The sequence below is a fragment of the Littorina saxatilis genome, linkage group LG17 (assembly GCF_037325665.1).
Source record: "Littorina saxatilis isolate snail1 linkage group LG17, US_GU_Lsax_2.0, whole genome shotgun sequence".
NCBI classification, from domain to species: domain Eukaryota; kingdom Metazoa; phylum Mollusca; class Gastropoda; order Littorinimorpha; family Littorinidae; genus Littorina; species Littorina saxatilis.
Genome location: NC_090261.1, coordinates 23,082,599 through 23,094,991, shown reverse-complemented (window position 1 = coordinate 23,094,991; position 12,393 = coordinate 23,082,599). Strand labels below are relative to the sequence as shown.

General features: G+C 39.6%; 2 protein-coding genes across 5 annotated transcripts in view; one reads left to right on the top strand and one right to left on the bottom strand.

The window, feature by feature from the left end:
- Nucleotides 1-903, bottom strand: part of LOC138953841 (son of sevenless homolog 1-like) — a 44,416-nt gene extending 43,513 nt beyond the window's left edge. For both annotated transcript variants that reach the window (XM_070325801.1, XM_070325802.1), the window contains exon 1: nt 503-903. In XM_070325801.1, the coding sequence (XP_070181902.1) occupies nt 503-598 (96 nt within the window). In that variant the 5' untranslated portion in view covers nt 599-903. The remainder of the gene's footprint in view (nt 1-502) is intronic.
- A 158-nt stretch (nt 904-1,061) lies between these two features.
- Nucleotides 1,062-12,373, top strand: LOC138951936 (axin interactor, dorsalization-associated protein-like). 3 transcript variants are annotated; one of them, XM_070323501.1, is made up of 11 exons: nt 1,062-1,167; nt 3,176-3,295; nt 5,040-5,103; nt 6,810-6,869; nt 7,715-7,769; nt 8,444-8,534; nt 9,016-9,065; nt 9,692-9,820; nt 10,132-10,254; nt 10,663-10,780; nt 11,150-12,373. In XM_070323501.1, the coding sequence occupies exons 2-11, from the start codon at nt 3,180-3,182 to the stop codon at nt 11,241-11,243; spliced, it is 900 nt and encodes a 299-aa protein (XP_070179602.1). In that variant the 5' UTR covers nt 1,062-1,167; nt 3,176-3,179; the 3' UTR covers nt 11,244-12,373. The 3 variants fall into 3 exon arrangements, with proteins under 3 accessions (XP_070179602.1, XP_070179601.1, XP_070179600.1); XM_070323499.1 differs by lacking the exon at nt 1,062-1,167 and adding an exon at nt 1,192-1,287; XM_070323500.1 differs by lacking the exons at nt 1,062-1,167; nt 6,810-6,869 and adding an exon at nt 1,191-1,287.
- Nucleotides 12,374-12,393: the final 20 nt, after the last annotated feature.

Sequence of the window (12,393 nt, the reverse complement as noted above, 5' to 3'; positions counted from 1 at the left end):
AAACCAGCTAATGAAAACGTACTAAGCTTACAATCCTGGAAGCTGTATACACAGTTTTATGCAAACACACTGCCTGAGCAAGAGGAAAGTTGCTTTTCTGGGACTGGGAGTACTAGTACCACTGAGATAAATTGCACACACCACAACCCAGAAATTCCAACATAGGTAGATCTTTTTACAAGAGATTACAAAGAAACAACAGTCCAGACAACGGCATAACCCAAAGAAGAGCTGTGACATAATTGACACTATGACAGCTAATGGCCTTGTTTTGGCGAGGAGGCAAGTTCATGTCAGGTCAAATGGAAGGGTCAGTTCTAAGCAAATCACGACCGTCTTATCGAAGAGAATGGATAGTTTCATGCTCTGAGTTTTACATAACACTGAATACAAGCAACAAGACATATTGAGATTACACTAAAATGTAGAGATGATGATAAAAACGAGCATTTAATATCAACGATCATGTGACAAAAAGGCTCAAGAAGACACGGACACTTACCCCTCTCAGTGCGTTAACAAGAACGCCTTTCCATTTTACAGCAATATCCAAAGCACCATGAGAAGGATTATCGCCTGTAGATAACGCGGGGAACATATCGCTGAAATGCGACGGTCCTAAGTACTGTTATCTTCGCAAAGAAAGTCTGTGTCCACAACTTTCTTCCCTGCCATGTTTAACATACAAGGGACGTAACCTTGTAAAAATTATCGGGGTCACTTCTAAATAACATCAAGTCATTGTATCAGTGGCCTCTTTAGCTCGTCAATCGAGAGAACAAAAGATAAGGCCAATACACAGGTCACCTCACATGCTGTCTCTGGTTCAAAGGGCTAAAACACAGCATTGTTTACTCAATTTCACGACGCTAAAAATTTCCGTATCCTCACAGGAAGTGCAGGCAACAACTGACTGCGCATGGGCAGGATTCTCAGCAATTTACGTTTACGTCAACCTACAATTCTTTCTAGAAATGTAACTAATTGTGATTTGCACATATGATCCTCTGTAATCCTCAACATTATAAGATTGCATCATTTGAAGAAGAAAATATACCAACATTTCCTTTGAGCACCATATACGGGATACGATACACTTTCTGGCATTTGTTTACAAATGGCGTCGATGGGTGAGAAATCACAGAAGCGAGCAACTTAAGAACTTTGGTAAGGATTCCCCTTACCTGTTTCTGAACTGATCATACGTAGACGCAGGTTGCAAAGAATGTATCTCCGTGCTATCAATGTATCATGTACATGGATGAAATTCTGCTTCAGACAGAGAGAGTGAGTGATCTGAGTCTGCTGCATTCTAATCTTCTTCTTCAAAATAGTGAGGAAATCCCTGTACAGGGCAACTATCCTCAATTCTGTTGGTGCGCCTAATTTCCCTGTAGTGAAAGATAAATTGGATAGTGTACCTATGAAATTAAAAACAGGGGTGGGTTGGTAGGCAAGCTATTGCTTTTTGCGATTTTGCCATGGCGCCCAATTTCAGGCCCTGGGCTGCATGAGGGCCCAGTGCTACCTAACGCAGCAACTGGGCCCTGATGAAACAATGCAAACAGGACAAACAATATGGAGCAAGAGCGATAGACTCTACCTATATCACTACTAATTACTTATGGAGATGGGGGATGGGTCTGGAGAGGGAGGAGGAGAAAATCTAGTGCTGAGGGGGGGGGGGGGGGGGGTTGATTAATCTGGAAAGGGGAATCTAGTGCGGAAGGGAGGGGGGTGGGAACAGAGGGAGTGGATTCTGAGAGGGGGTGCTTATGGGCTCACGCCTCAGAGCCAGGCCTCAACGATGGTCCTGAAAGCCTGAGAGGAGTCAGCGCTCACAGCCTCTTGGGGGATGGTATTCCAGAGGCGGATCGCTGACAGGAAGAACGATGTTCTGTGGGAGTCTTTGTTGTACTGAGGGACCTGTAGTCTGTTGGTGCGCCCCCTGGTTGATCTTGGGACCGGTGTCAGGATGCCTTCCCTTGGGGCTACCTCGACTAGTCCACTCATGATGTTTCACTTTCAGTTGTGAACGTGTCTGTGATGGTCCGGGGAGAGATTACCTTACGTCGTAGGACATCTCACCACCAATTAGTGAGATATTCACTAGTGATCGCTTCCGGGATAAGGTTTTGAAGTTTTTTGTTGTAAGAAATACTTCTGTTGTGAATTTGAAATCAGAGGGTTGTCTAGAATAACAAGCTCTAGCGTTGTTTTCGCTGGCATGTTTGACGTGACATTTTCTGGAGACATTCCTCAGTTCTTCAATAAAACAATACAGAAAAAATTGAATAATTTAACCTTGTCATTTCTGTGTGGCATGCGTTTGAAAAAGTGGTCCTTAACTTGTTTTGAATGGTATATATACATGTATATATATATATATATATATATATATATGTCTGTGTGTTTTGTTCTCAATGAAGAAAAAACCCACTCCCCCTCCCCCCTCCCTTCAAACATGAAAGAAACAAAATGCAAAAAAAGGCAATTGATCTGGGATGTTGAGGACCTTTTCAATCGTGGACACACGCTGCATAATGAGAATATTTTTGATTGGGGGTCGACGTGGGTGTCGATCAGCATCTTTGCTGCGCATCATGCAGCATTTTATGCAGATCATGCATAACGTATCTCCATGATATGCCGGTATTAACAATACTATCTGAAGCACAAAGACCTTGGGAAAACGTATCAAAAGGTATGACTCTCGAACAGTCACATTTTTGTGTACTCTGTGAGTGTGACATTACAATTTTACATCTGGTGCCATTCGAGAATATAACCAAATGGCATGTCTGTATTGTGTTGGCTAATGGAACGGAAGAGGGATGGAGGTGGAGATCATCTTTCATGCCATCTAATTTGTAAAGGTTTCCCTTCGTTGAGCGATAAAAGTATTTTCTCAAAATCAAATACTGCAGTATAAAAGATAAAGGCTTTTGATGTAGAACTACACTTTCTTTTTCATTTTGTTTGTTTTTGTTTTCTGCTGCAGAAATGGAAAAAGTGAAAGAGAATGGCTTTGATAATTCAGCCAAGTGTATACAATTAAAAGCCAATCCTGACAACAGAATATTTCTGAGAAAAACAATCGTTGCTTTTGCTTGAGCCCACCATCTGTCAAAGTGTCATGGCTGTGAGTGTGATTTCTGGACTTTTCACCTTTCAGCATAATGGCAGAGGAAGATGATCTGCCAGTGCTGGTGAATCGCTGGCATGCAGTGTTCAAACGAGCAACAGATTTTGACATGTGGGGACAGCCAGTAGAAGCTATTGATGTCTACCAGAGGTTGGTGGAGTTTATTTCAATGCATTTACTTCAGAAACAGTATAACATTTTGTTTTGTTGTCATTGCACACTGGTGTGTCATACTTTATTTGGCTTACATTGCCATTTGAATGTGTACTAATTAAGCTGAGAGGCCTCATGTTCACTAAACTGTCTTGGATGCTGCGTACGTTCATTTATGTTCCTATATATATTAGATGTTTTAGGAAGGAGGATGCCAGGTTTGAGTGATTAAATTGTAAAAGAGACTGTGCCAAAAGGTGACGTTTTCATGTCAGTATGTCCCAAATGACATCACCAGTACATTTTTCATTCTATCTAATCTGTTTTCGTTCTATTTTTTCTAATAACATGCGTTAACAATTGATTGCCAACTGGAATGGAAGAGCACAAAAAGTGTAACTTGATATGTAGTTTCTCTAGAGGGAAAAACATCTTCCACTTTCATGTCAGTGTGTCCCATGCAACATACATTTGCCAAACAGCTATGTGCAAGTAAATTATTTGTTAGTGGTATAGAAAATACTGATCAACAATTAAAGTCAGTTTTCACATTCATTTTCTACCTATTTCTTATTTGTTTATTCTGTTGGCAATGGTGAAATGTCAGCAATCGTGTGTCATTCGGGACAGTAGACATGACACCTGACCTTTTGGCACAGTCTCAAAAATGAAAATAAAAAGATTTTTTTGTATGCAAGTGTATTGAATTGAATGAATCGTTTAATTTCTGAAAACAAATTCGCAATCTCGGTTATTTTTCTGGTGTTTTTATATTTAGTCAAGTTTTGACTAAATATTTTAACATCGAGGGGGAATCGAAACGAGGGTCGTGGTGTATGTGCGTGTGTCTGTGTGTCTGTGTGTCTGTGTGTGTGTGTAGAGCGATTCAGACTAAACTACTGGACCGATCTTTATGAAATTTGACATGAGAGTTCCTGGGTATGAAATCCCCATACGTTTTTCTCCTTTTTTTGATAAATGTCTTTGATGACGTCATATCCGGCTTTTCGTGAAAGTTGAGGCGGCACTGTCACGCCCTCATTTTTCAACCAAATTGATTGAAATTTTGGTCAAGTAATCTTCGACAAAGCCCGGGGTTCGGTATTGCATTTCAGCTTGGTGGCTTAAAAATTAATTAATGACTTTGGTCATTAAAAATCTGAAAATTGTAAAAAAAATTAAACATTTATAAAACGATCCAAATTTACGTTTATCTTATTTTCCATCATTTGCTGATTCCAAAAACATATAAATATGTTATATTCGGATTAAAAACAAGCTCTGAAAATTAAATATATAAAAATTATTATCAAAATTAAATTGTCCAAATCAATTTAAAAACACTTTCATCTTATTCCTTGTCAGTTCCTGATTCCAAAAACATATAGATATGATATGTTTGGATTAAAAACACGCTCAGAAAGTTAAAACAAAGAGAGGTACAGAAAAGCGTGCTATCCTTCTTAGCGCAACTACTAAACCGCTCTTCTTGTCAATTTCACTGCCTGAACGGTGGACTGACGATGCTATGAGTATACGGTCTTGCTGAAAAATGGCATTGCGTTCAGTTTCATTCTGTGAGTTCGACAGCTACTTGACTAAATATTGTATTTTCGCCTTACGCGACTTGTTTGGTGCTTACTATGGACAACATTTACAGAATGTTTGGTCTAATATTCTTGACGAATCAATGCATTTTGATAATCTTAACGCATTATTCACTCTGCATTATGTGTTTCAGATTGGCCAAACAGCTGCATCATTATTCAAACACACAGGACAGTGCCTTTTCAGACTCACAGAAGGTACATTTTTGGACATACATGTAATTATATCAGACGAGTGCCTCACTTAGCAACCATACAAAAGTTTGTTCTGATTTCTTTCTTCTGTGTTTGATTTTCTCTTTCTTCTTCCCTCTAGATTCCTATTTTCGCATTGGATATTGTGTGGCACGTTGTCATTGTTAGCAATACAATTTGAAATGAACACTTGCATGTGTGCCAGCTGGTTGATCAGCTGGTTGGCTGGTTTTATAAGTTGATTGTATAGCAAATATTGAAATAGTTTGATAACTGCATGTTTCATACAAAAATCAAATGTCATATCATTTTGAGGTGCTTTGGTTAGTGGTGCAGCAAAGAATGCTGTTAGTTTGCACTTGATATACAGTGGAACCCCCCTTTTTTTTCTTCTTCTGCGTTCGTGGGCTGAAACTCCCACGTGCACTCATGGTTTGCACGAGTGGAATTTTACGTGTATGACTGTTTTTACCCCGCCATTTAGGCAGCCATACGCCGCTTTCGGAGGAAGCATGCTGGGTATTTTTGTGTTTCTATAACCCACCGAACTCTGACATGGATTACAGGATCTTTTTCGTGCACACTTGGTCTTGTGCTTGCGTGTACACACGGAGGTGTTCGGACACCGAGGAGAGTCTGCACACAAAGTTGACTCTGAGAAATAAATCTCTCGCCGAACGTGGGGACGAACTCACGCTGACAGCGGCCAACTGGATACAAATCCAGCGCGCTACCGACTGAGCTACATCCCCGCCCAGTGGTGCAGCAAAGAATGCTGTTAGTTTGCACTTGATATACAGTGGAACCCCCCTTTTAATACCTCTGAGAAAATCAGGTCTCAAAGAGCTAGAGGGAGTCTTCAATAATTAAAATAGGGGTACATTTACAGAAGTTATGAACAGAAGTCTGTGAAAACAGGGTCTTAAAAGTGAGGGAGGGAGTCATAAAATAGGTAGGGCGGGGATGTAGCTCAGTCGGTAGCGCGCTGGATTTGTATCCAGTTGGCCGCTGTCAGTGTGAGTTCGTCCCCACGTTCGGCGAGAGATTTATTTCTCAGAGTCAACTTTGTGTGCAGACTCTCCTCGGTGTCCGAACACCCTCGTGTGTACACGCAAGCACAAGACCAAGTGCGCACGAAAAAGATCCTGTAATCCATGTCAGAGTTCGGTGGGTTATGGAAACACGAAAACCCATCTGAGTGATCGACAAGAAGAAGAAGAAGACAAGAAACACGAAAATACCCAGAATGCTTCCTCCGAAAGGGGCGTATGGCTGCCTAAATGGCGGGGTAAAAACGGTCATACACGTAAAAGCCGTGGGAGTTTCAGCCCATGAACGAACAAACAAATAAAATAGGTGATCTTAAAATGAGGCTTCCATTGTACCATGCGTTTTGGAGATGTGTTCTCTTGAAATCATAGAAGGTGGTTTGCTTTCGTGATTAGAGTTTAGACTGATATGATGCTTGAAAGAATTGTACGAGTGCTTTCTATATTTGTCAGTCACACTTTACACATGTACATATCACATGCACCCGCCACACACACACACACGCATGCGCTCATGCACACACACAAACACACACAGTCTGTCAGCTATAATCATAGAAACATATTAATTCTCTACCTTCATACCTTTTGTGTGTGTGCACCGTCTTTTGTTGGCTTTGGAACTAAAAAATGGTTATCTTTTCTCATCCTGTTTCTCAGAAAACACTGGAGAAAGTAGCAGTCTGTCTTGACTCTAGGGAGAGGTCTCTTCAGTCACAAGTATGTGTGAAGATGGGGCAGATGCACTTGAATTAACTTTTATGTTGTACAAATACTAACATAAAAGGTTAACTTGTGTCTTTTAATTACAAAGCCAATTGTATATTTTGGCTCATAAAATTTGTTATCATGCATCACCAAAATTAATCTGGTCATCCAGATAAAAAAAATTAAAAAAGAAGAAATACAATACCTCTGCGTGTAGATCTAACTAGCAGGTGTTTTTTTCACGTACTAATACTTGAGTTGAGGATGGTTTGAATGCGGTTTTCTTTCAGTGTAGTTAATAGGTTAGTTAACGCCAGGAAAGTGCAAACTTGTATTGGGGCGGAGTTTCTTTTGGACCTAGACCAGACGGTGATGATTATATGTCTTTTTCAAGTTCGTTAAAGTCGGAATGTTGTAACTCCAGTATGTGGGCTCTAGTCTCAGTGTCATTGCAAACTTAGTTCATGAACTGGTGAAAGGCTGAACAGTTGTAGTGTTGTTCAGTTTAAATTCTCATATTTTACTTGTATGTAGAACTTGGATTACATCTGGTGAAGGGTTTTAATGCGGAGTAGATTTGTTTCTTTTTATGCCTCTTTTTATGAATCAGTGGCAAGATAACATAGTCATAGACACATAATTCTAGATTATAGTTTTTGTAGGGGCTTAAATGGGGGTAGCACTTTGCATTTTAACTTCTTCATGTTTTGTTTTTTCTCTTCTTCAGCAATGATAGTTGATACATCAGTTTATGATATAGAATCATCACAATTAAATCAACGAATTTTTAATGCACATATCAAGAAACTTATTCCACAAGATAACAAGAGATCATTACTGTTGTTTTATTTTTTCAGAAAGCTGTGCAATGCACTGGCATTTCTCTGAATGATTTGAAATGCCTGGAATCAAGTAAGTGCATCTTGCCCTCTTTGTGTGTTTTAGTGCAGACAGCGTTTAAGTTCGGATCAGAAGAAGATTAACAACAGATTTTTTTAAGTAGATAAACTTCAAATGGAAATAAGACATAGGATGGTTAAGTGGGATAATTATATGTATGTATAGAACAAGATTATAAAAGTCACATTGCATTACAGTATGATATATAAACATAGAATTAAGTATGTTAGCTTGAATATATTTTCCTCAATTACGTTGGGAAAGTTTCTCAGGACGTTTCTGCTTTCGTATACTATGTGTGTGTGTGTGTGTGTGTGTGTGTGTGTGTGTGTGTGTGTGTGTGTGTGTGCGTGCGTGCGTGCGTGCGTGCGTGACTGTGTGTGTGTGTGTGTGTGTGTGTGTGTGTGTGTGTGTGTGTGTGTGTGTGTGTGTGTGTGCAGGCGTGCATGTATGCTTGCTTGTGTGTGTGTGTGTGCAGGCGTGCGCACATAATCATATGTGTATTCATGTGTGTTTGTGTTTAAATTAGTTTAATATTTTATTGATGAGTCTTTTCAGGGAATGTGCATTAACAAACATTTGAGACTCAGACTTAGTTTCCCAAACAGCATCAAACACACAGTCAGCTTTGTGTTTTCTTTGACAGCTTTGTGTTTTCTTTGACAGCTTTGTGTTTTCTTTGACAGCTTTGCAGAATGTCCTGGGTGGAAACAAGAACGACTTTCCACTTGATGTGTCCATGGCACAAGTTCAATACCAACAGCTCATCAATCAACAGTAAGAGATCAAGAGTGTCTGTCTGTCTGTTGGTCAGTCTTTCACTTGGTCTGTTTGTCAATATTTCTGCCTGTCAGTCTGTCTTTCGGTCAGTTGGTCTGTCTGTCTGTCGATATTTCTGCCTGTCTTTCTGTCTGTCAGTCAGTTGGTCTGTCTGTCTATCTGTTTGTCGATATTTCTGCCTGTCTGTATGTCTTTCGGTCAGTTGGTCTGTCTGTCTGTCGATATTTCTGCCTGTGTGTATGTCTGTCTGTCTGCATTGTGAGTGTGTGAAGCATTGCATGTTCATGCTTTAATCAGCGGATGGATGTATGGCAGTCAGGGTGTATGTTTGCTTATACTTGTTTTGCAAAAATCTACATTTTTCTCTGTCGTTTAACATGTTTTGAGCGGCTTACATACACTTTGTTCTTGTATAAATTTACAAATTATTATCTTTCCCTTTTTTTTTGTTGATCCATGCTTTTTTTCTCTGTTTCAGAGTTGCAATAAAGAAAACAAACGAAGATAAAGACAAGCATGAATACCGAGGTAGATCTTATTTGCACATCAATTGTTCATGGTTTGTTTCACTCGTTCTTGAGAGCTGATGGCCTTGGCGTCATCATTATGGTATTTCCTACCTACATGTATTTCTCAAGCAGCATATATTTAAAACAAAAACAACCAAAATAAGACGCAACTTATTATTGGGTGATATTTGGTGGTCTAATACAGCTTTTTGGGGGGGGAAATTGTTCTTTACAACTTTTTTGAAGCTGATATTCTTGCACAGGAAATGAAATGAAGTAGCCAGCTTGGCACTGTAATGCTTATATCAAAGAACTCTTCTCTGCAAGAAATCTCTGACTAAAAGGGATGTTCTCGGATGATTTCTCATAAAGCATGTATACTAGTACAGTGGAACCATCATGTAAGGACCTCCAAAAATCCAGGAAAACCAGGTCTTAAAAAGGAGGGAGTCTTAAAATGGAGGGAGTCTTAAAATGGAGGGAGTCTTAAAATGGAGGGAGTCTTAAAAAGGAGGGAGTCTTAAAAAGGAGGTAAATTGACAGAAGTTATAAACAAAATCTAAGAAAAATCAAGGTCTTAAAAGGAGGGGGTCTTAACAGGGGGGTTCCACTGTATGACTGTGTTTTCTGCTATAATTTGACCAGGCAGAGGCAGCTTACTGCCCAGGCCGCTCCCAGTGAAAAGCATGACTCTGCTGACCGTGCGAGTGGAGCAGATAGGACTGAAAGATGCTCCACAGTTTATCGAACCTTTCATCACCGTCTCTGTCAAAGGTGTGTTATCATGGATTTTCTCCTCTTTTCTTCTGTGGATGCTTAAAGATAAAAGAGTCTGTTCATGTTGATTAGACTTACAGTAAGGATGTAGAAAATGTTGTTCTCTTAGGAGGAAGAGGGTCAGGGAAAAAGACAGATCTTCTTGAGTGGGGGGGGGGGGGGGGGGGAGGGTAGGGTACGTGTTATCAAAGATTTCCATCGTGTAAGTTGCTTGCTTGTGATGTTTGTAGTCCTGTAAAAACAGCACATTGTTAGATTGTTTTTAAAAACAGCAAGTTTAACTTTTTCTTTTTTCACCATTATCTCAGATGGCAGTGGCCAAGACATGACAGTAACACAGGACACCCCAAGGGCACTGGAAAAACAGGACAGCTGTCTCGTTTTCAACAGTGACGTCCACATCCAAAAAGCCATTGAGAGTCTCCCACCAGGTTTGAATGCCCATGGTTCTGTGTGTATGGATTTAGGAGGGGGGCTGGGTTGTGTATGTCTGTGTGTGTATGCATGGGTGTCAATTTGAATTTTCTACATGCATGTCTGTGCCTTTTCTTTTTTGAATATTTCATCTTTCTCTGTACCTTTCCCTCTTACTTTCACCATCTGTCTCATGGTTTACCAACTTTTTTTCAGACTTTCTTTATTTCATAATGAACTGTACTGTGTAAATACTTTGTCAGTGTGTAAGATTTAGTTTTCTCCTCTTTAGTTTAGGCCTTGGCGTTTTGTGTAGGGCAAGTTGTTTTGTTTTTTTCTTATTATCTGTGCTGTGTCAGTTAAACTCTGTCAATGTGCGAGATTTTTTTTCCCTGCGTGTAAGCGTAGATATTTCTGTTGTGCAGGATTCGCTGTGTTCTTTGAACTGAAACACTTCAAGCCCAAGAAACAGATGATCAGCACACGATGTTGGTCCTGCCTGGAGAAGGACGAAATCAAGGAAGGAACAGTTGCACTGGAATTGTGAGGGTTTCGTGTGTGTGTGTGGGTGTGTGTGCGCGCGCATCTGTGTGTGCATGCGTGTGTAAATCATGGGGTGGTTAAATCAGAAATGTTTAAGTCACCCAACAGACTACTAACTCAGCTAAAGTCACCACTTTGCTTAAATTCTACAACCTGAGCTTATTTACTGTATACATTGGAAACCCCCTTCCTTTGGTTTAAGACTTTTCCTCGTTTATGACCTGATTTTCTCAGACCTCCAACAATCTCAGATTGTGTTTAAAATTGGGGGTTATTTAAAAGGGGGTTCCACTGTAAGATATACAAATACATGGCTATGAAAATCTACCTGAATATTGCTTTGACCAAATAACAAAACTTTTGTTTCAGGTACAAAAAGCCCACAGACTACAGAAGGAAGAATATCAGTCTGCTCACAGTGAAACCCATGTATCTCCATCTTCGTCTGCAGCTGCACAGATAGCATTTACTTTGTGTGTTTGTCTATTTGTTCTTTGGGTGATTTGTATTTTTTCCAAGTTTTTGTGTATTTTGTGATGTATGCATTTGTAAGTGCCATTTGTATTCTAGTGTGTATGGCAACAAACTTTAACTGAAGTATTTGTTGTGAAAGTACAGTTCTTTCAACAAGATGTGGTTTAAAAATAAATGACAAAAAGTAGATTTAATGGCAGAACCTTAGTGCAGCTGTAAAAATGCAGACCATCAAATAAAACGGCACAGCTATATCTCTGCTTGGAGGTAGGTCTACATTTTGGGGGGCTCGGGTAAGGGGGGGGGGGGGGGGAGAGTCATTTAAAATGAAGGGGTTAATTAACAAATATTTTGTTTGTGGCAGGCACACCTCTCATTTTTAAGTCATATACGGGCCTGGCAATTGCATCCAGTGCAGTATTTATTGAAGCAATACCAACTTCAATTTATTGGAAAATTCAAAGAGTTAAAAACAGTATTGAATATATACAAGATGTATAACTTGTGTGTGTGTGTGTGTGTGTGTGTTTGTTTTGCGTTTTGTTTTGGTATGTGTTATTGGCTGTGTGTCTGTGTATGAAAAAGTGAAATCAGTCATAAGATAGCTGGCTTTGCAAAACACCAATGAAAACCAAACAGGATCAGGGCATCTGTTTTTATTGCATTTACATTCCATTAATTTGGATGAGTCTGTGTGTGTCGAACTATGATCAATGTGTTTGTGTATAGCTGCTTTGACATTGCCATGAATAGGCATAAAATGTACTCATTTTTGATTGAGTTTGAAAAGTACTGTACTCGGAATGTATAAAACTATGACGCAAAATCCTCAATCGAATTTGATCAAATGTAAACACGTTGGTTTCGGTTTTTCTCAGCTTTAGTATGAAGCTTATGGACATATTTCTGTGTGAGTGTGTGACCGAGAAAAATAAGTATTTCAAGTTGTATGCCTTGATCCAACAAAGATTGCAAGGAAAAATTGACAGGAGAGATATAGACACTGCTGTTTATTTCTTGCTTGTTTTACTGCATAATGTTCATTATCTGCATCTTCACTTTTTTCCCTTGTGTTCAAACTGAAGCATTCGTAATTCATTGAATAAAGTTTGAAGCTTATGCTCTCTTTTGGATTTGTG